This window comes from Spea bombifrons, chromosome 2 (assembly GCF_027358695.1).
Source record: "Spea bombifrons isolate aSpeBom1 chromosome 2, aSpeBom1.2.pri, whole genome shotgun sequence".
In the NCBI taxonomy this organism is placed as follows: Eukaryota; Metazoa; Chordata; class Amphibia; order Anura; family Pelobatidae; genus Spea; species Spea bombifrons.
In genome coordinates, this window is record NC_071088.1 from 75074803 (window position 1) to 75097606 (window position 22804).

At 39.9% G+C, this 22804-nt stretch overlaps 1 protein-coding gene across 1 annotated transcript in view; it reads right to left on the minus strand.

Moving 5' to 3' along the window:
* Positions 1-17743: 17743 nt before the first annotated feature.
* REPS2 (RALBP1 associated Eps domain containing 2) overlaps positions 17744-22804 on the minus strand; it is a 52702-nt gene continuing 47641 nt past the window's right edge. Inside the window, exons 16-18 of the mRNA XM_053455952.1 lie at positions 21893-22041; positions 19263-19368; positions 17744-18323 (exon numbers count right to left, since the gene is read on the minus strand). Of these exons, the coding sequence (XP_053311927.1) occupies positions 18255-18323; positions 19263-19368; positions 21893-22041 (324 nt within the window). The 3' untranslated portion in view covers positions 17744-18254. The remainder of the gene's footprint in view (positions 18324-19262; positions 19369-21892; positions 22042-22804) is intronic.

The following is a 22804-nucleotide window of genomic DNA, read 5'->3' on the forward strand; positions in this document are numbered from 1 at the left end:
CATTTTGTACATTTTGGACATCTGATTGCTTGATTTTGCGGTCATGGTTCTCTATTCACATTAATAATTTAGAATTTACTGAGGTCAAAGAAGGCCTGCAATCTTTTCATTTTTAAAGATGTCTTTATATAGCGTGACCAATCGATTCTTCTCTGTTCTGTTGTGGGTTTATGTTTATAATCATGCACGTGGACATCCATAAAATTGCTCACTAGGGACTTCATATGGTAATTGCTCTACAAACGTCTGTCATGTTTTTTAATTACAGTTTTGAAGCAAAACAGGCCTATGCTAGCTCTGTGGTGTCAGATTGTGTTGACAGATGGCCTTTGATTGCTGTTGGGTTAACATATCTGTTTGCATCACTGTTACTTTATAAGAACATGTAAAGGCTTTGTCTCCAAAACTTCTAATATGGTGCTGATTTAACAGTCCTTATCATCTAACAAAATTATTGTTATAGTCCTCAGTGCAGTCACTAAATGTCAACTTATCACTTGCAGATGAAATCCTACAGAAATAAGTTGACGTACTAAAACTCTTGACAAGCAAGCAGTAACAACTGCCCAAATTGAGCTGAGAATAAACCTAAAAATAAAAGGGGGAGATCGATTGACAAATATTTAAGCAGTACTTTCGGAAGCTACATAAAGCATAGCAATAGAAGCATGACTAGACATGTCCACATTGGCATACAAAGTCCACAAAATTCTTTAATAGTTCAAAAAGATCACATAGCCATCCACTTGTTTTTTTTCTCAACTACTATTATTTTAGATTTTGCTCACCTTCATGGAAAGGTGGAAAAATGTATGTATGTCTGTTATGTATGACTATAACCTCTTGTTCTAACATTGCTCCTCCTTTCAAACCAGGGCCGTCTTAACAGCATTGTAGGCCGTGGACTCAAATCAATGGACTGCCCCCCCCCCCAAAAAAACATGATATAATCAACAGAAACAGAACTATGCATTTGTATTTACATGTAAGGGTGAATGGTGAAGCAAGCAATGTGAGGCACCCAGAAAAGGGTTTGTAGAGCACTGCCATAAACACACATATACATATACACTGCCCTGACAAACACCTGTCCATACACACACATATACACATACACTTATACACTGTGACAAACCCTGTAGCATGAGGGCCATACATGTCACATTTAGGGGTCCTAAGCACAGTCCTCTAGGGCAATCAGAGTCGGGAACACCAGCTTTGAACAAAACAGCACTTTATTTTAACCGCTTAATCCCCCCAAAAAAAATCATAAAAAGAAAACCTAGCTCCCAATTGGAGCCCTCTCTACCTTCTTGTTCAGGGCCTCTCTTTGCCCTGGGAGCGCAGGGAACTTCCTCTTCCCCCAACAGTCTCTCTGAGTATCAAGCTCCAGTCATTTTTAATGCCCAGCACCTGTGCCTGATGCCGGCCCCATAGGAATCTCGGACCGGATACTGCAGACTTCTTGCCTCCTGGAAAACCCCGCATGGAATTTCCACAGAATGGGGAAACGGAGCATTGGCCCACCCTGCTCTCCAATTGCTCCACCCCAGGGACCCATATGTACAATCTGCATAGCAGCTGTACCCAGATGCCATGCTAGATCCCTTAGTCTTTCCTGGTAATTTTTATCCTGCAAAACCACTTACCATTTTTGTAGCCCTCCTCTGAACCCTCTTCAATGTGTCAGTATCCTTCTGGAGATGGGGTCTCCAGACCCATTCACAATACTCTTGATAAGGCCTGACCAGAGATCTGTAAAGTAGCAGAACCACCTCTCTCTTCCTGCTACTAATGCTTCCCACGATACAACCCAGCACCCTGCTTGCTTTTTCTAATTCGTTATTGCATTGTCTACTTACCTTTAAGTCATCACAAAGAACAGTGTCCCCAATTCTATATTCTGCCTATCAACATTAAACTGCAGCTGCCACTCTTCTGATTTATTTAAATCATTTGACTTGCATCTACCCTGTTGCAGACCTTTGTATCGTCTACCTTACCCATAATGTGACTGTCAAAAGACACCGTTGTCAGGTAGAACAGCACGAGCACAGTCCAACAGACAGAGATCAGAGGTAATAAGCACAGGATGGTCGAAAACAAGCCGAGATCAGGAAGCCAGAAGTCAGGAACGTCGTAGAATAAGCCGAGGTCAGGAAGCCAGAAGTCAGGATCGTCGTGGAGGAAGCCGGAATCAAATGCCAGGGGAACAGGAACAAGCCGAGTCGGTAACAGGAATCAAAACAGGAACGCTTACTGAGGAGTAAACACTATCAAGATAGGTACGACCATCAGAAGGCAATGATGGGAGGATTCTGAGTCCCTTAAATATGAAATAGAATTTGGCGCCAAAATAGAGTTTCCTGCCAAATTCCAACAAGTCCGTTACGTCACTTCCGGTCCGCGGCCAACTTGTGATTGGCGAGATCGCAATTGTCTAATAAAAGGAGTGGTAGTACCAGGAGTGGTGCACGCGGCAGGACCAGACCTGACTCCAGTTGGCGGCGGCTGCTGCGTAGAGGTGCGGGGTATTCCTCGTCCTCGCAGCGGCGGAAGCTGTTTAGCGGAGGCAGGAGGTCTCCCTCTTCTCTGCGGCGGTTGAGGCTGCTGTACCGAGGCGGGGGGTCTCCCCCTTCTCCGCGGCGGCTGAGACTGCCGTGCCGAGGCGGGAGGTCTCCCTCTTCTCCGCGGCGGCTGTCGACCCAAGGACCCGGAGGAACCAGCAGTAAGGTACGTAACAGTGACAAAATTGTCATTTAAGTGGGTTGAGGGTGGTTAAAATTAAAAACTGCACGCAGTCTGGATGTATAATTTTATACACATTAATAAGAATTACATACAACCTTTCTCAGTATGCTGAATAATTCCTGAGACCATGGAGCTGCCAGTTCCTTCTCTGTAGAGAAACCCCTCCAACTGAATTTTTTTTTACATTTTAACTTACATCCTGGGCGCTACACAACTGCAGCCAAGCTAATGTGTCCTGCACCATGTATAGTGACTTACTTTATTAAGATATATGCTGTTAATCATTGAATGTATATTATATTATTTACATTTAATAATACAATCAACACTTTCTCACATCACACAAATTGGTGGCAGAAGCGGGATATTTAAGGCATAATATGGCTACCAATTTATAATGGAGCAGTATGAACAGATGAAAGTGGCTGAATGGCGGAATGTATGCAGAGAGAGCATAGCTAGTTTGAGAAAATCAGAAAATGGAGGGGTTTGCTGGTATCAAACTTAAATATTTGTCATTACCAACATCTAATGGAAAGGAAGCTGAAATTGATGGATTTCTGCAAACGTTTCATGTGTGAAACGCACAAGATAACTAAGAATGATTCAAGAATATTAGCTGCAAAGTTGGTTGGAAGAGCCAATAACATGTCTTGAGTCCTTTCTCGAGGACATGGAAGACTATGAGGTAGTTGTACGATAGGTACCAGGTTACTATGGAGAGCTTCCAAAGAAAATTTAGAGGTAAAGACAAGGGAGGAGATGAGTCACACCTGGAATTTGTCACTAAACTGAAACATTTATGTGGTCAGTCGACTCAAGCATACCAATTGGAAAATTTAGAAGGTCTTCAGCAACTAATGATCACAGAGCAGTTTTTGGAGAAATGTTCACCCAGTGTGTGTGTAATGGATTCTAGAAAGGGAGCCAACAACCTCAGAGAAGGCTCCCCGTCTGATTGAAATAAAGCATAACTGCGATAACTCGATTTTTGCAACCAAATGAAACTATTCGACCCCAGCTACAAGGAACTCCATCTTTTACTACCGCAGGTGCTCATCTTCAGAACATCTCTAATCAACCAAACAGTTGAGTTGTTTCCTATCTTATTACTAGAGGACAGGAAGAAGTGACTGGAATGTGAGTAGACGATACCCTAATACCTGGGTACAAGCCTTACCTTACCAGGGTTTATGTATTCCTAACAAACTGTTATTAGTACTAGCAGGGGAAGACAAAAAGAGAATCTCTTTAGTATAAGTTAAGTTAGATTGGACAGTAGGACAGAAAGATAATTAGGTAGGAGTAGTGGATTGTATTCCAGCGGATGTACCGTTTGTTAAGTAATGATATTGGTAGAGTTCAATGTCTTATAACCTCATATGATAAGTGGTAGCTATACCAACTGGTCTGGTATCAACTGTGGGAAGTGATTAACTAAATATAGACCAATGTGTAACCAATATTGACCAATATGTAACCAATTTTCACCCAAATTTAAGATCAACAGGACTTTCAGATGACCCAAATCAGTGATCCTACGTTAACTAAATTAAGGTCAAGAGTTAATGAAAGAAGGAAAGATTTAAGATACTGTATAATTCTTCAAAATTACCATTTATATCAAAAAGTGTTTCCATCAAAGAATAAGAAGGCTTTGTCTAAAGGTAAATAGTTGATAGTTACTGAGTGAGATTGGCTCATTAACGCAGAATTCCTACTGTCCTGGAGTCTCGCAGGATGTGACTAAACACTGTAAGACCTGTGATAGGCAAAGAATTTGGCATAAGAACCATGGAGATAAGGCTCCACTAAAGCCCTTACTTATTATAGGGGACCCATTCTACCAAGTGGCTATAGACATTATAGACCCTTGAAGAATTCCACTCCAAGAGGGAAGTGTCATATCCTCACAATAATCCATTGTGCCACACAGTATCCAGAGGCAGTTCCCCTCTCTAAAATAGATGCCATAAAAATTGCTGAAGCCTTAGTTGTTGTGAGAAATTTTTACTGATCAAGGACCATAATAATGGCACATGTGATGCAGTGTCTCTGGCAATAGAATGGCATATAATCCATAAGTAATTCCCTGTATCAACAAGAGGCTAATGGATTGTGTGAAAGGTTCAAGTGGACCTTAAAATCTTTACTGAGGCAGGTGAGCATAACTGGGAGAAATGAATTCCTTGCCCTTACACAGACACACTTGCCCTAACATACAAACATTCCTTAAAACACTGGGAGTGCAAGGTCTGTTCATGCATTCTTCTGTTAAAATGCTCCCTCAAGGTGCATGCATCTTTAGTGAAGAGTGCTAGGATACTCCTAATCTGGCATTAAAGCACATAAAGGTGAAGCTGATATTTAACAATATAGGTAATGAAATGGGAAATTAGCATTCACTTAAAGTATGTTCGATACTTATATATCCAATGCTGCTTTGATTTGTATTTGTTGATTCGCTATTTTAAAAAATACATTTCTCAACTAACTTTTTTTTTAGGGAGCATCTGAAACTTTTGATTAGGATCATTACACTGCAGGTGTTCTTCAATGAATATCCCACTTTGTGGACAGCAAGGACAACAGTTCAGTCAAACTAGCTGGTGCGGTGTTGGGATTTTCACTTTCTTAAATAAATCAGCAAAGCATGCAGTATACAGTGAGTAACATGTGTTATGCAAAGAAATACCCTACCCCATTTTTTCCTAAATGTTGCAATGGCTGGCTGAACCTTCAATCCCTTTAATTACAGTTGTTGAGCTGTGCTGTGGCAGGTGTTTTTTTCCTTCCCTTGTTTACTCTTGCACCCAAAATCGAGCTATTACAGTTTTATACAAAATAACAACTGAGAGATAAAATCTCTTGTGGTATTTTTGCTTGTGGAATATCACAGCATGCAAATGTGATAACTATAAATGTTTAAGTAAAGGGGGGTGAGTAACTATCTGATTTGAAGTGCTTTCAATATATAATTGTCTTTGAGTGTAAATTTCTATATTTGTCATAACAGAAATTCTTAACCATCCAGTTAAATAACCTCAGACAGCTGGTATGGCTTACAGTGACCACCATGGCAGTTATTTATAGCACTTAATGTAAAAATAGTTTCTTGCCAAGCATTAACACATTTTGTGAACTTAAACGGTTTTAATTTCACAGACTTTATTTACAGTTTGGTTGTAATTGAATTTTTAAGTCCGATGAATTCCACCACATCACAGCGGTGGCAAAAGGATGGGGGAACTGGTAAGCAGTAGCAAGCCAAGGTCAAACGTGAGATGGCAGAAAAGACGTTAAGACGAAAAGGGATAAACAGAGGAGTGAACTGAGAACAGTCCAAGGTCAATAAAAAGATAATCATCAAGCCAAACAGGAAGGGCATGCGAGGATCAGAGGGGAACTAGAGGTGGTTGGTCAGAGAAGAGGGGACCTGGGCAGGGCAGGTCAAAGCAGAGGGGCAGGAAGTTGCAGCATGTGCCTTCTAATTCCTCCTTACTTTGAGCCCCACCCAGTGTGCAATTGCCATGATGACAAGGCTATTATATATATATATACCGTATTGGCTCGGATATAGGCCGCCCCCGTATATAGGCCGCACCCTAAAAGTTTGGTGCTTTTCTAAAGAAAAAGTTTTTTTCTTTAAAAAAGCACCAAAAACATGCTGCCACTCTGTCCTCTCCCCCCGAGATATGCTGCCACTCTGTCCTCCCCCCCCCGAGATATGCTGCCACTCTGTCCTCTCCCCCTCCCCGAGATATGCTGCCACTCTGTCCTCCCCCCTCCCCGAGATATGCTGCCACTCTATCCTCCCCCCTTCGAGATATGCTGCCACTCTGTCCTCTCCCCCTCCCCGAGATATGCTGCCACTCTGTCCTCCCCGAGATATGCTGCCACTCTGTCCCCCCCCCCCGACTTACCAGAGCAGACTCCCGGGTGTCTTACGGGGCCGGAGGGGGACATCTATGCACATCGTACAACTCCCGGTGCCTGCACTCAGCGGAAGTGCCGGCACCGGAAGTTGTATACGCGTATTGCGTAATGTCTTCCGCCGGCCCTGCAGGACACCTGGGAGTCTGCCCTGGTAAGTCGGGGGGGGTTAGAATGCATCGTGCGCACGTTCACCGGCAACGGCGCATCGCCGCTGCCGGTGAACGTCCGTGCAATGCGCTTAGACAACCTCCCGTGCCGGTACTCCCCCCGTGGAAAGTGCCGGCACTCCCCCCGTGGAAAGTGCCGGCACTCCCCCCGTGGAAAGTGCCGGCAGGGGAGGCTGTCTGAGGGTATCAGACAGTAGGATACAGGTCCCCTGCACCGCTGCGGGGGATCTGTATCCTAACCCCGCTGCCTGCCCGGCGCCCGGGACTGCATGTCCCGGGCGTCGGGTGCTAGACCCCGAATATAGGCCGCACCCCCACTTTAAAGACTTAAAGTGGGGGAAAAAAGTGCGGCCTATATTCGGGCCAATACGGTATATATATATATATATATATATATATGGTTTGTCCAATTTTAAGAAAAAAAACACCCTTAAACAAGTTTTAATTGTCAGTAAATAAGTTTCTTAATTACAGGGGCTTACCTAGAGTATTTGGCACCTGGGGCGGATCCTGTTTGTGGCACTCCCCCAAACTGCATAGCTTCTATCGTTAGGCAAACATTGACAGGGGTACAGCATAACTGTTATCATTATATACTGAGGCAGACAATGACAGAGGTACAGCATAACTGTTATCGTTATATACTGAGGCAGACATTGAAGGGGGCACAGCATAACTGTTATCATTATATACTGAGGCAAACATTGAAGGTGGTACAGCATAACTGCTATCATTATATACTGAGGCAAACATTGATGGTGGTATAAGATAACTGTTATTATTATATACTGAGGCACGCACTGACGGTGGCACAGCATAACACCTATCACTATATACTGAGGCAGAAAGTCATGTGGTGTAGGCCTACCACTTCAGTGTCTGGCTTAGATGCACCGAAATGAAAATTCTGGACCGAAACCGAAAATTCAGCATTTACTTGGCAGAAACCAAAAATGACCCCCCACCTTTAAAAACAAAAAAAGCACACTTTCATTAAAAATAAGTAACACACCAAAATTAGACAAAAAATGCAATAACAATATTTATATATATATAAATTGTTAACAGCAATCACAATCCTGTCATGCCCCCCCCCAGGTAAGCTAATGCTTAATTATGAGTTGCACATAGACTGTCTAGAGCCAAATTATACTAGATTTCCTAATGAGTGTTTGAATTCAACGTTTTAATTAGTGCTTACTTCTCTATTACATTGCTTTAATTAGGTGTCTATTTAAACAAAAACTTAAAGTGCAGTAGGGTTGACAGTTTAAGTTTGCATAGCAAGCTAGATAAAATGTGCATCTTGTATATTCACTGCATCTTCAACAGAAACTCAGTTGTGTTCAAGTTGAATGCTTCACAGCCTATGCGAGAAAAAAACCCAGCATCATAGGTATTCAAAACTCTAAAACTTTGCTGACGAGTTGTAGTTGAATAGAAATGCTGATGAAAGCAATGCTTAAGAGAAAACAAGGCTGAATTAAAAGCCACATGTGTTGCACATGAACTGAAGTGTAACTGTCTTAATTAAATGTCCAAGAGTCCAAATCAACTCAACAGCTAATTCCAGCAAGTCGTATAATTTTCACCTGCAGTGCTGTTGTTTGGTTTAGATGTGCACTGTACACGGACAATTTCTGAAGAAGAGATAACAGCCCTTTGGGACTCCCTTGGCTAAGTACTCTTGCCAACTAAAACATTAAAAAATACATGGTGCACACATTTTGAAAAGCTATTGTTATGCCCTTACCTGTCAGAACCAAAACCCTGGCCCACAGCCGTTTTATTTCTTATCCTCTGCTCCTAGTTACTTTTGCACATGTGTGCCATCATTGCCCCCAAACAATTTGTCTGTGGCTTCTTTGCCCCTTTCAACATACACTCTGGCACACATATGTAAACACACACAAATTACACACATTTACTCATACTCGCTAACACCCACGTACACATTCATTCTAATATACACTCTATCTCACCCCACATGCATGCTCACACACAAACACCTACACATCCATGCTCACACACAATTGCACATCCATGCTCTCACACACACAATTACACATTCATGCTCACACACACAATTACACAAACGCGCTCGCGCACACACACACACACAATTACACATCCATGCTCACACACACAATTACACATCCATGATGACACATACACAATAACACATCCACTCCTGCTTACCTCTCACCGCTCCTGCAGCTTCCTGCATATGCTCCTATCTCCCCAGCCGGTTCAAACAAGTTTAGAAAGGGCCCTTTTGATCTGGACTGATGCGGTGCCGGTAGGAAGACAGGAACAAGGGGTTGCAGGGTCGCACCTGGCCCCCTTGAGGCATGGGCCCTCTGTAGTTGCGCAAGTGGTGGAGATGTAAACGTTCTTTGTCACGCTGTGTCTGACATCACTGGTCACATATATGAAACTCTGCACGCTTTGCTTGTGCAGGAAAGTTAGACAAGGATAAGCAGCCAGCCTGAGCAGAGCACCACATTGATGAAGCACAACATGCATCATTTTTTAGGTTAACCCAAAAATAGACATCTGTTCAGGGATCAAGTAGGAGAGTATGTGCTGATGAGGGCAGAAATGTATGGAGGAACAGTGTTATGGAGGGCCTTATATGTTAGTAAACTAAAGGTAATTGGGAGCCAGTGGAGGGTTTCACAGAGTGGAGAAGCAGAAGAGGAGCGGCATACAAGAAAGATAAGCCTAGAAGCAGCATTTAGGACAGACTGTAGAGGAGAGAGTCGAGACAGTGGAATGCCAACCAGAAGAGTGTTGCAGTAATCAAGACGGGAAATGATACGTGAATGAACCAGAGTTTTTGTGGATTCTTGGGTGAGGAATGGGCAGTTACGAGAGACTGAATGGGACTGAATGTGAGGGATGAAGGAAAGGTTACAGTCAAGGATGACCCCAAGGCATCCAGCCTGGTTAGTAGGTGAGTCGTGTTGAATATGACATCAAAACAAACTTGATCTCATGCAACTCATTGCATGATTCAACTCTCTAGTAGTTCACTGTGAAATTCTCAGCAGAGATTTCTAAATGGAAGAATTGTACATTTAATACTGGCCAAATATAGATTGAGGTTGTAATTCGTGTAAAATTTACCCATTTACACCTATTATCAGTGTGCCTAATGAACATATTATTGTTGTTTGCTGTGCATGTTGAACTCTAATAACTATTGTACAGTGCAAGGAAGCCAAACTTTCACTGAAATAACCTGACAAATAGCTATAATTAGTCTATAATTATAGAGTTATTATAGTTCTAACTATAATAATCATTGTCTTTTATATAAAAATCTAGTTAAGTCACGGCCAAAAAAATGCCTATAATATTTCACGTATGAGTAGTAATACCGTATATCATATTTTTGTTATTCATAAATACGTTATAAATACATATAGCAAATGTATATGTCTACATAAATCCCACAAATATGTAGCCCTAATGTATGTATGTACGGTATGTATGTACTAGGATTATACTCTATTATAATTAGAAGGAAATATTTCACTGAAATGAAACTTTTGGTGAAAATATTTTCATACTGACATAGAAGGAGTTTTAGTGGTGTTTGGATCCACATTTCTGTTAAGATGTATACTAATACTGAACGTGGGTATGCTATGAGTAAAACTGTCTAGTGCCAGGTTACGGTTTCTAGCAAGTCTCAAGAGTAAGCAGGCTAAAACTGTCTACATACATGTAAATACGAGAACAACGCTACCGAGAGCAGGCAGCAATACAGTCTGTCTCTGCTTGGAAGCATCTAAAGTTTTAGGTCACTTGTGTCATTACACAGGAAAAATCCAGTAGTCCGGGACTGCCATATGAAGCAAATTTCCTCTGCACAATGGAACCCACAACCCCAGACTTACATTCCCAGCTTCACAGGACTCATCAGTAGGGTGCAGTTGGGATCCCTCTATACACAAGTAAGCAACAAGGTCCATGTCTAGACTCACCTTTACACAAGAGATTCCCTAAGGGACAAATTGCATATAAATAAGTTAGAGGATGAATCAACCGAGAGCAGGCAGCAAGTGTTCTCAGGTCGGAGCATCTCAGGCTTTAGCTCACTTCTGCCGTTACAGGGGAAACATCTCCATTGAAATATCACTCTGACCCTGTTTACAAGGTTAGTCCAGAACTGAAATACAAGGAAAACTCTGCATCAGGAAACAATCACAGATGTACTTTTAGGGTCATTTTGGCCGTTATTGGGGTGTGTGGGGGTTGTATCTGTTTGCAGTATTGGCCTGGCCCAACCCAGACCAATTCGCTCCTGTCATCGCTGACATGTAAATATTTTAGGAAAGTATCATATTAATAAGAAATGCATACATACTGTATATTCGTGTGGTTTCCACGTGCATGGGAGTGCCTTCCCTTCAGTGATTGGTTGATTCAAGCAGGAAAACCTGCAAGCAATGCAGCCAGTGGAGGAGTTCTGGGGCTGCAGCTTTATCTAAAGGTAAGAGCTTTTATTTTGTACAGTGGAAGCATTCACGTGAATGTTTTTACAAAGTATTTTAATATGCATTTTTTTGGGTGGGGCTGTATGGGACATTGGAGAGAACTAATCTTACATTTCCATAAATGCTTGAATGACACACGTATTCTGGGAAATAGACGTAAGATGCTTTGCATTGTTGTAACAGATATTTTTCATAAGCTTACATGATTTATTTTCTGCAGTTCTATTAACCTGATTCAAACCACTTAATTACAGCAGTTCTCTTATCAAGATGGACACGTATAAGTGCTGTTCCATTTAGACTAAACATTTTTGTATGTTAAGCAAATAAACCTTAGCAGAGTTTATGAAGCTTTTTCTGCAACAGCAGCCTATTAGTGCCTGCTTTTGTGTCACATGTGTCACAAAAATGATAAACATAGTATTTATAGTAATATATATATATATATATATATATACATATATATAGTAATATAGTATTACTTTCCATTTTATTTATAGCATGTTAGCAAAATGAGAGCACTGCGGCAATAGGGGAGTGGTTATCAATAGTAGCAATATTGACAATAATGTTAAGAAATTTTAAGGCATACTACTTTGGAGGGAGAAACTGCTCTTCTAAGCTTACACTCTTACACCATAGTAACTGATGAATATTCCCGAGAACATTCAGGCTCCGGCTACCTGGGGCCCTCTCTCTTTGGTTAGTGGGTCTACTGACATCAGTGGGGAGTCTGCTGATGTTGGTGGACGGTCTGCATTTGGGGTAAAAAATAGACTTGTGCATTCGTATTCAGGCGAACATGAAAACTAACACAAAGGGTGCGTTTGCATTGTTCAGCCTGAATACAGAACATAAAAACATGGAGGCGGCAAAAGGAAGACAAAGACACACAACACGGTTGATGCCAGAGGAGGCCCCTGCAGGCGACCGATAGACTCACTCACACGGACCTTTAATGCCTGATGACGCAACTTGGCCTGGGGAGACCATGTCCGTAAGAGCAACTCTATTGGTCGCCACAAGGGGGTTCGTCTGCCATCAACCAATGAAGTTGGTTCTTCATCGGAAGTTCTGATTACCTAATTGTTCCTTGTCCTGGTAAGGAAGAGATGATTTTTATTATGTCCTGATATGTGAAACCATAGGATTTAAAGAGAGGGTGTACTTTCCTTTCCACACGATTGTATATGTCTCATATAGTTATAGCAAATTGTATCTATTTTATTTAAAAACATGTTATACTATTCTTGTCTATTTGCATACGTTCTAGTTAACTGCACATTTACTATGCACGTTTAGCTATATGTCATAAAATTATAATTAAATAGATGAAGCAAATATTAACGTTTTTAGAGAAGATTTAGGCAATGTTTTGGTTTTTATGATTTTTAAGTGACACGGCCACCTTAACAGATTTTGTCAATCCTCAGTCAACAACAGGTTAACATATTACAATTGAACTTTCCCCAAATGGACAATGTCTTAGCACTGCACTGTGAATTAGAATCCTTTCATTCTGAATTTGCTGTTATTTACAGTATATGCATGGTTGATTTATAGGGAGGTGATGTGAAATCAGCTAGGAAAACAGAACAAGATCAAATCCAAGTCTAAAAGAGAATTTCCTCGATATCACAGAACAGTTATATTACCACAAAGTCCAATAACTCCCTGTGAATTAAGCATTGTCTTTTATTAAAAAGTATAGTATAGGTGGCACTGGGCCATCTGGCTAAATGCTATCTTGGCTACCACAGAGGTAACCTGATTAGGTGGATTTATAGGCATACAGCACTTTTCATCTAGACCAAACCCTTCAGTGGAGCTTAGTTACAATAAAATCCTATCATGCAAATTTAACATTCTTAAAAAAGTTTGTGAACCATAAAACTGGAAATGGAATAAGGGAAAGCAACTCAATGTCTTAAACTCCCCGTCAGTAAGCATTTCTTCATCTTTTGTTAATGCTGAGCTTTTAAACCTTCTTTATTTTAGAAAGGCCTATGTAATATGATTAGCTCTGGTGTCAATCTCAATATGGGTAACTTTGAATTTTGTTAGAAAATAAAATTATGTGAGAATATACTAAGCAAGGTATCTGTACAAACACAAAATACAGCTTTCTGAAGAAGTATGTATTTGTTCAATTACAAGACAATGTTTTTTCAGAAAAAAATTCTCTGAAAACAGTATTGTCTTATAATAGAGGTCGTATTTTATGCAAAAGCGTTTCTGCACCTCTCTTTCTCCATGAATCCACTTGTAATATTCTGACTTCTTGGAATACTTCCACAAAAGGGCAGGGCCATGGCATGGACCATGGGGATGTCCCCGTTACGCCAATCGAGGGAGAGAGTGTGTGTGTGAAGTACCTGGATAATGGAGCTGATACCAGCAAGATGTGGCTGAAGAAAGCAGACAGAAAAAGAAGACAGGAGAACAGGAAGAAGCAGAGCTGGGAAAAGGAGATATGGGCATGGAAGCGGTTGGCGAAGAAGGTAGGGAGACACAAAAAGAGAGAGTGAATGAGAGTGTGAGAAAGCAAAATCAGTGATTTTGATTTTTTTTCCTAGTAGGGTATTCAGGCCTTTTCTTTTTTTCAGATGAAAAAGTTTAGGGTGTCGTCTTATAATTAAGCAAATACAGTAACTGCATTATAATATTTGTTGCATGAGAGAAACTGCCGCCATCACCAGCAATGTAATAAAAGAGGAGGATAACTTAATGATGAAGAACAGTTATGCAGATTCCAAGAACTATACGTTGAGATGGCCGCTCCCCTGGCATACGCTTGAAGTGGATTTCTAATAATTATATAGGTGTACCTATTTTTAATCTGTAATAGCATTACACACTTATTACATGCTCTGAGTTATATAATGTAAAAATGTAAGAAAATTAAAGATAGCACAAACTCAATAAATAATATTGTGACAGAATGACCTGTCATACAGGGGCCCAAGGTACTCAGAGATGGCTCCAGCCTGGCTGCCAAACAGGCAGGAACTCCATCGTTAAACTAATCCCATTAACAGGATTGCTGCCAGGGGGGTATTCAGTAGCTAAAGGGGATTGAAGGTTGGGTTGTCTACATGTACCTGTTTATCAATGTTGATTTATGTTAATGAAGTTCTGTGGATATATGAGTCTATGTTTTACAACAATAAACTGTTCATTCCTGCTGTACTCAATTCAAGGTAGTTGTGTCTACTTATTGGGTACTCATAGCAGGGTTCCAAGGTGCGCATGCTGACTGGTGCTGGAAGTGATTCCGGGGACAACAGGAGGATACATGTGGGTGATCTCTGGGAGTTACTACAGCTCTCTTGGTGAACCCGTTACAAATATGTTCATTCATAAATTTGAAATCTACACTCTAAATTACATCTGAGGGCCCCAAAGTGGTCTTAGACAGGAATGAATAGAGAGATCATGAAACATATGTAGTCTCTTCAGGTCTTAGATACATTTCTTGCACATCGGGCTGTAGATCTCAAACATGGTTCTTCTCCAGGACTGTCCTTTTCTTTGTAAACGCGTGGCTAATAATTGAGGTGTATATACCATAGATCATGTATCAGGGAATGAAAAGGAACTTTGGCATAATTTGATTAGAAGAAGCTGTTTTAAAGATTAATCCAAATACTAGCACTGCTTATGAAGTCTTTGGTTGATATATTTCATTTTTTTGTAAATAAAACTGACCAACACTGAAAATACACATACTGTATAAAAATACCCAAACATATTACCAAGAGTGTAATTTGATGCGGGTATTAATCAACCAATTTTACAACCTATCAAGAGTAAACCCTATTCATATGAATAGAACTCAACCAATCATATCCCCATTGGACAGGAGCCTTGTTTTCATTACCCTTACATTATCATTGAAGCTTATATCATGTGACTGAACATAATGAGTTACATGACTGCAATCATAAAATAATTATATTTCATCACATCGTCTATGTTTCTTCACCAAACGATAGTAAGGTGGCTATGTGATACTACATAACATTAGATTATTGTTTTATGGCCTTTCAGCAGCAACATAATTAAATGTGCTATTTGGGAGTGAATTGTACTGACAGTGTCCATTTTAAGGGATCTTATAGCATGCGTCACATTGATGGAAGATTAAAGAGTACACCTACAATTAAACAGCAGTGCCTTTTCACAATACCAGAGCCCAACTTGTTAACTCATCTTTAGAGCAATAAAGGATTCGGAAACATCAGCTACCAGTAAACATTCAAGACCGTGATCATGGAAAATGAGATGCTAAGTTTACTGAACAAAGATCCCATTAAGCAGAAAATGGAGAAAGGTGAAAGGAGGTATCATTTCACTGTCATGGCCCAAGAAAGATAAACATATCGACCTTGCTGGCAGGTGTTATGTGACGGCAAGCATAATACAAAGTGCTGGAGCTATTATAGAGAATGAAAGCATGTGCTGTAGCGTTCATAACCCATTTGTGGTCATTTAAAGAAGAAGGAATCCAGAGTGCAATATGATATTTGAGTCCTTTGTCCTGCCAGCAATATAAAAAACCTGTACCAGCAGTTCGGTGTGCTTGTTAGATCATGAGATGTGTTGGACTCATTGGTGCCTGAATCCTTCTGGCTAAACAGAGATTACATTGTTTCTGATCAAGTTAGTATTCAACATGCGACTGACCAAACCCTTTGTTTAGCCTGGAAGCTAAACCGCCCCTTCAGGTTTTTAAGGTGAGGTACACCTTAATGTATAGGTGGGGTGATTTAAATACTTTACCAAGTAAGTAGTAACAATAATAAAACAAATATTGGGACCATTATCATTAGCACAGATAAGAATATATATGTGTATATATTCTACATTTTGCTAGCCCCCTTTTCTATTTCTTCCCCTGGTATCAGCAATGACGGCCTCAGACATGGTGGAAGATTTATTTCTGCTAATTTTTCCAAAGGACTTTCGGTAGGGAAAATAGTGCTGGTTACGTCTAATAGTTCAGGTAACCTCAATAATATGAATGAAAATATTGTTCTTTCTACCAGCACATACAATTATAAATGTTGACCTTATACTATTACTTTTTCATTATTTCCCTTTTATTTACTTGCTGAAATGAAACAGTGAAAAGTCACACTTTTTCTAGTGAATTCTGAAAAAATTTGGTCGGCGGTCCCAATTTGAGCATTTTATCCCCATTTTCACTCCTGTGCGAGAACTGTATCCTGCTTGTGGCAATTCTTCTAAATGTTTTAAGGATATTACTCTTCATAACCTGTACTTATTTAAACCTGTTCCTTTATTAAATGTATACATAGTTTAATGGTATAGACTTAACATATCCCAATACATTTGATAGACATGCCCCATATGCAAATCAAATTTTCCCCTCTGCATCCTGATTAAAGCAGTTCAATGGTTATAACTTGACAATTATGTTAACAGCATTGCAATAAACATTGCAATAAAGCAACATTCATTTAGACTGAAATCTTTCTTACGCACATACATTAATTGTCTTCACATACATTTCAGCATTTTAAACATTTCAAATGCAATGAAGGATCAATACTCATTAGGTGGCACTACAACTTTATATATTAATACATATTCGTAGAGATCACTGTGGACTGTGGTGTGTCTTTCAAAATATTGTAATAAAAGGTATGTGATATCATCAATGATGGCATCCCAGGTGGAACTAGGAATAAAAAGGTCTGAGTGCAATTCAACACCCTCCCCCCCGTTTTCTGTGTATTTTTGCCTGTAATTCAGTATTTTTAAATAAGACACACTTTGACATGATTCAGGGAAGGGTTTGGGCATTCAATAGTATTTGGAATTATTTTTCAAATTCTGTATTTAGTTATAAAAGCGTTAAACTCAGCAGAGTTGGCGGGACCATGAAATGCTTAACATTAGGCTTAAAGTCAGATTACGTAACCAGCAGTACTGGACTGGGTATTAAATTCAACCCTAATAATTTAATGCCAGTTGCCAATAAATGACATACGTGGAGCCGTCTGCTTACATTCCACGGAATAAAAGACTGGATGTGCGACACGAGCGACAGTAAAGGTAAGAGAGCAGTGCCTTTGGGCACAGGCCCAGCAGGCATGGTAACCAGTAACCCATATTTTAAGAGACCATGTCTTAAAATGTTTTTACCTTTACATGTTTTATATTATGAAAGCTGTGTACATTTGCAAATCCATTTCCAAGCTACTCGTCGTTACAGACCACCTGGTTTCATAATATAAAAGATGATGGTGTGAGATTTTTGGAGAAATTTCTTCAAACAGGTTCTTTTACACACATATATATATCCTTATATTTCCTTTTCTTATTTGGATAGACAAATAAAAGAAGCATAGAATCTCCTTTGGTTTGACAAAATGTTGCCATTAGCCTTTTTTGTATTAATCTCCATTAAGATAAAGTGCTGCTTCACTCTCTATCACACACCACCAGATGAACATGGGCTGTGAGTATACTCCATTGAATACAAATATTTATATCCATACAACTATGTAAGACAGAGTCCGATTGGTTTGATCCCATAAAGAAATGAAAGCAGGTAGAATGAATTGAGATTTGTAGCCCTTAATGATGAATGTTGTAAAGAAGGTTTCAGTCCTGGATGGCAGCGACGAGTTACTGAAAACAATAACTTTTACAAATATACTGTGTTTCTTTTTTTCATAAAATGAATGTATATATACACACATATTCATTTTTTGATTTTATGAAACAAGGAACAGAAGAAACGCATTGTCTCCGTCCAAACCAGGCTGCCTTCTACTTCATAATAATGAGATTATCCGGTGAAATGAGCACACTGTTATTTTTGCCTAGGCGAGGTGTATTGCTTCTTCCTTGAAAGGACTGGAGGTCATAACACAGTGACAGGGCGAAGCTGTTCCAGCTGGTTTTCCAAGGCTATCCTTTCCTGATGAACTTCCTGAAAGTTGCCAAAACGATAACACACAATTCACATTTACAAGTATTATGCAAGAGAAACACTCATCCAAACAAACTGTATTTGGAATAAGTATGAACGTTGTATACATATTTGTATTGAATCTGACGTAAAGAGTGGAATCCACTCCAAGAGGTATGTATATGCCAAAAGAGTCAAAATAATGGGAAAGGGATGTCCAAAAGTCTATGGAATTCAACTTAAATAAAACCTTCTTGGCTGCTCTATGTGATGAGTAAATGCATTTGGACAGAGACCAGAAGTGTCCTGTTAGATACAGATGCATATCTTGTGTTAATGAAAAAAGTTAATACATATTTTTGTATAGAGTTGGCTGCTGAAAGTTTGTTAGCTAAAACCTGAATGATTTTGTAGATCTATCATTTTATAGTATCCATCATTGTAGTGTTGCTGTCATGAGTAAGCCATGTGGAAAAATGGTATGAAGTAAGAAAATATGTATTGAAACGAGCATACCGCGTTAAAGTTGAACCATAAAAATCTGGTGTAGGAATCTAGCCCAAAGTATGAAAACTTTTACGTACATACTTGGGAATATTATAAAATACTATCTCACAAAAAAGAAAGTTTTTCCAGAGTTTCTCCGTGATTCCGCAGATGTTAACATAAGTCAAAACAGATTTACTGTGTGACTTTGCCTGTTTTTTTTTGTGTAGACCACAGATTATGCATGTGTTTCATAATACTCTAAAGCTGCTTAATGCAAACTGGTGATAAAAAAAACATGGTTATGGCTGCATGGAAATTGTACGTTTTCCAATTTCAACATTTTGTGCACAGTTGTTCCAGGCTTCAAAATGTATGAAACACTAGCACACAACGTGTTAAATGCATACATGCCATCAGATTTCTTTGTCTCTTTCAAGACTGTTTAAGTAAGATTTTCAATGCATTCCTCACCTTCAGTTGTTGCTGAAGTTCACTATTCAACCTGGCAAGAACAGCATTTGCCTCTTTGTTTTTCCGGATGGCTGTCTGGATTGCTTTCTTCTGCTTGGAAGGGTGCCTGTAAGGAAGATAAGCCCGTAAAGACCAGATCAAAGATAGTTGCAGTTTTACATAACACCAAAAGACCACACACCCATCAAAATATATGTCAATAATTATAATTCATCATGTTCGTTTCACAAATGTTATGGCGCTGTTATGGCGATGAATATGATAATGGGAAAGAAGTGTTTTCCTATAGCTTTGCAAATGTTAACATTAGATCCCATAAGGCTAGTGAATAATGTTCCTTGCGAAATTAGATCATGATTTTTGTGAAGATTACTAAGAAGAGCACTCTATACTTAGTGGCAGATTGTTTAGATGAGCTCATTTCCTAGTCTGAAGCACTGCGCTCCCTCCTCTAAAAGTAACATAACTTCACTATTTCTGTTCCAGAAACTAGTCTTATGCACACTAGCTATTCAATTGGTAATGCAGTGTGGCATCATTGTGTATGTCCATGGACAGTGTGGCAATTAGGTTGTCCCAAGTCTCCTTAGATTTGTGGGAATGACATAATTCAAATGTTGGAACTTTACTACAGTCTATACTAGTTATAGAACAACCCTTGTCTACAGAACTCACCAACCTCAATATAAACCCTACTGATGGGTTCTGTGGGACGGTTTATCAGACCTTTTGTGCTAACCATGGGTCATACTAACTACTTTCACTTTGGTCATTTAAACCACTGAATTGTGTTGTCTTCCTTTGCATCCCCACTCGAGTGTCAGAGGAGAATGTCCTCCAATTACCTATTAGATCTTCCACTGACAAACACAAGACCACACTGGAAACGAATGAATACATAATTGCAAAGATCAAAGCACGGCATTACCTACCGGATTGTGCTGTTTTAGATAAAGTAATCAGTATGAAGGCGCTTACCAAGGTGCTAAAACTGCTTTGTAGCTTAAATGATACAGCATTAGGTCATGTTTTCTTGGTGCAATAAGCTATTCAGTGCAAGCTCTGTTGCACATGTTGCTGAGGAAGCTGGATTCATTTGCAATGCCTTTTGGGTGTTTTAATCACTGTGATTTGCCTCCGTCAGCACACTGGGTTAACACATTCTGACTGTGATGCAATATCTATTCATTGTAAATATGCTTTGCACACGTTTAATGGGGCATCGCACTTTAGCCAATGCCTGCAGCCTCAGGGATATAAACTGTGTCTATTTCCTAGAATAGGGATATATGTGTTAATCAGGCTCTTTGTCCGTAGGATTTCACTAGGTTGCAGGCAGATGAGGATGTGCGCTTGCTGTTGTGTTCAGCTGGAATTGCCGGTCAGCATATCCACCATTGCTTGCTGATGCCTGAGTGATGGCTTCCATAAATTGTGAATATAGTAAGAAATGGAAGCTTGGCATTTCTTCCAAACTTAGTAAGAAAAAAAACACTCTTGGATCACCAACCACTAAATTAAATTATTTGTTTTTTGTCTGGTGGTTAAGGGTAGACCACACCAATTTCTGGTTCTAGCTTGGCTTCGCTTAACATCATGGGGCAATTCCACAGCAGCTACAGGTTCACTTGCCAGCTTTTCTCAATTAGCTAATACCCTTCAAAACATTAACCCTTCAATAGCACTCATGTTTGTGGTCATGTCAGTGTACACACACAAGGTTTTCAATACAGTTTACATGTAATCTGGGAGGCCTTTATATAAATACACCCAAAGCACTTAGCCTTAGCCATCCAACCATTCATTCTAACTCCATTCTAATGGTTTGCAACAGATGTGGTGAGTGGAATCCCCTTCATCTGGGAATGCAAAAATGTACATTGCAGTGCTTCGTGTAGTTAGGATGTGGAGGTGTACTCTCACATGTGCTGCATTTGTCACAACAACCGAGATATTACATATACTCAAGTCTGGTAATTACAGAACTGACAGCGTGGCATATTGTTTAGTGTGTGTAAACAACAGAATTAAATGTAGTCAACAGTCTTTCACTGTGGTGCCAGTGACAGAAGGATTCCCTTCTGGCAGTTGCATATGATAGCCTACGTAAAATCATGCTAATTCAATATTTATTGTAGCTTGGCAAGTATGCAGAGTGTATTTCTCTTGAAAACGTCCACAATGCTGTAAAACGGTCTTCCATTCCATGTAGAAGCAAAGGCACTTCTCTGGGCTAATCAGCAGCATTGCAATACTGTATTAAGGTTTTTTTTTATGTTTTTCCCATCACTATCCTATTAGCATAATAGTTAAAATGAATCTAAAAGCAGCTGCCTTGATTACTACGTAGGCCTCATACTAAAGATGACTATATTTAACTGAATACAGTTTGTTTCCATCTGCTTATAGTGATGCCATCTGATTTCATCCATACCATACATCTAACATTTCAGCTAATAATAATAATGTATGTATATATCTTTGCCAATGGTATGGATACAATAGGATGAAGCCACTCCAGCCATGCAGTACCACCACCCATACACCGTGAAATGATTGTTTGGAGAAGCAAATGACCCACAACTTTTGCATATAATTAGGATGCATGCTTCACGTCCGGATAACAGTACTTTTGAACCATGGGGTGAGACTTCACGGAAGAAGCGGATGATGAGATCACACTCGATGCAGATGACAGGTCGTGGTTTTCTATTACTTGACTTTCCGGATGGAATTTTCGTCGTAGGGGTTTGGCGGGTGGCTGGTTAAGCAGGATTTCCTTTCGATAAAAGAAAAAATATATATTTATATTAATCAATGAGAAGAATATATAATTTATATTTATTTTATTTAATCTGGACCAGATTCTTATTTTACACACCCGGCATGTGTCTAGTAACCCCACGTTTTAAGAGTGACGTAGGAGGAAAAAAAGCACGGAGTGTACTTCTACCTTTTTTCTACCCATACCGTTCCAATTTATGACAGTTTCCCCATAACTTTTGAGGCTATGGTGTATACCAGTAGCATACCTAAGGGGGGGTAGGGGTTTGCAGTCAGACTGTTTGGGGGCAGTGGTGGCATGGGCAGGCTGCTAAAGGGGCAGAGGTGGCACGGGCAGGCTTCTAAAGGGGCAGACGTGGAACAGGAAGGCAGTTTCAGGGGCAAAGGTGGCACAGGCAGGCTGCTAAAGGGGCAGCGGTGACACAGTCAGGCTGTTTCAGTGGCAGAGGTGGTACAGGCAAGCTGTTTTAGCGGCAGAGGTAGCTTACTGTATAGTGATAGGGGTTATGCTGCACTACTGTTAATGTCTGACTCAGTAATAGGAGTTATGATGTTCCCTATTTGTTCATAAAATTTTATTAATTTAAACTTATTTTATTTATTTTTAAGTTAGTAATTTATTATTTATTTTTTGACAATATTTTTTTTCTTTTGTTTAAGAGTTGTCACATACAGGATCCGCCCCGGGTGTCAAATACTCTAGGTATGCCCCTGTGTTTACCTCACATACCACCTGCTCTGTTCACTCTATTCATCAT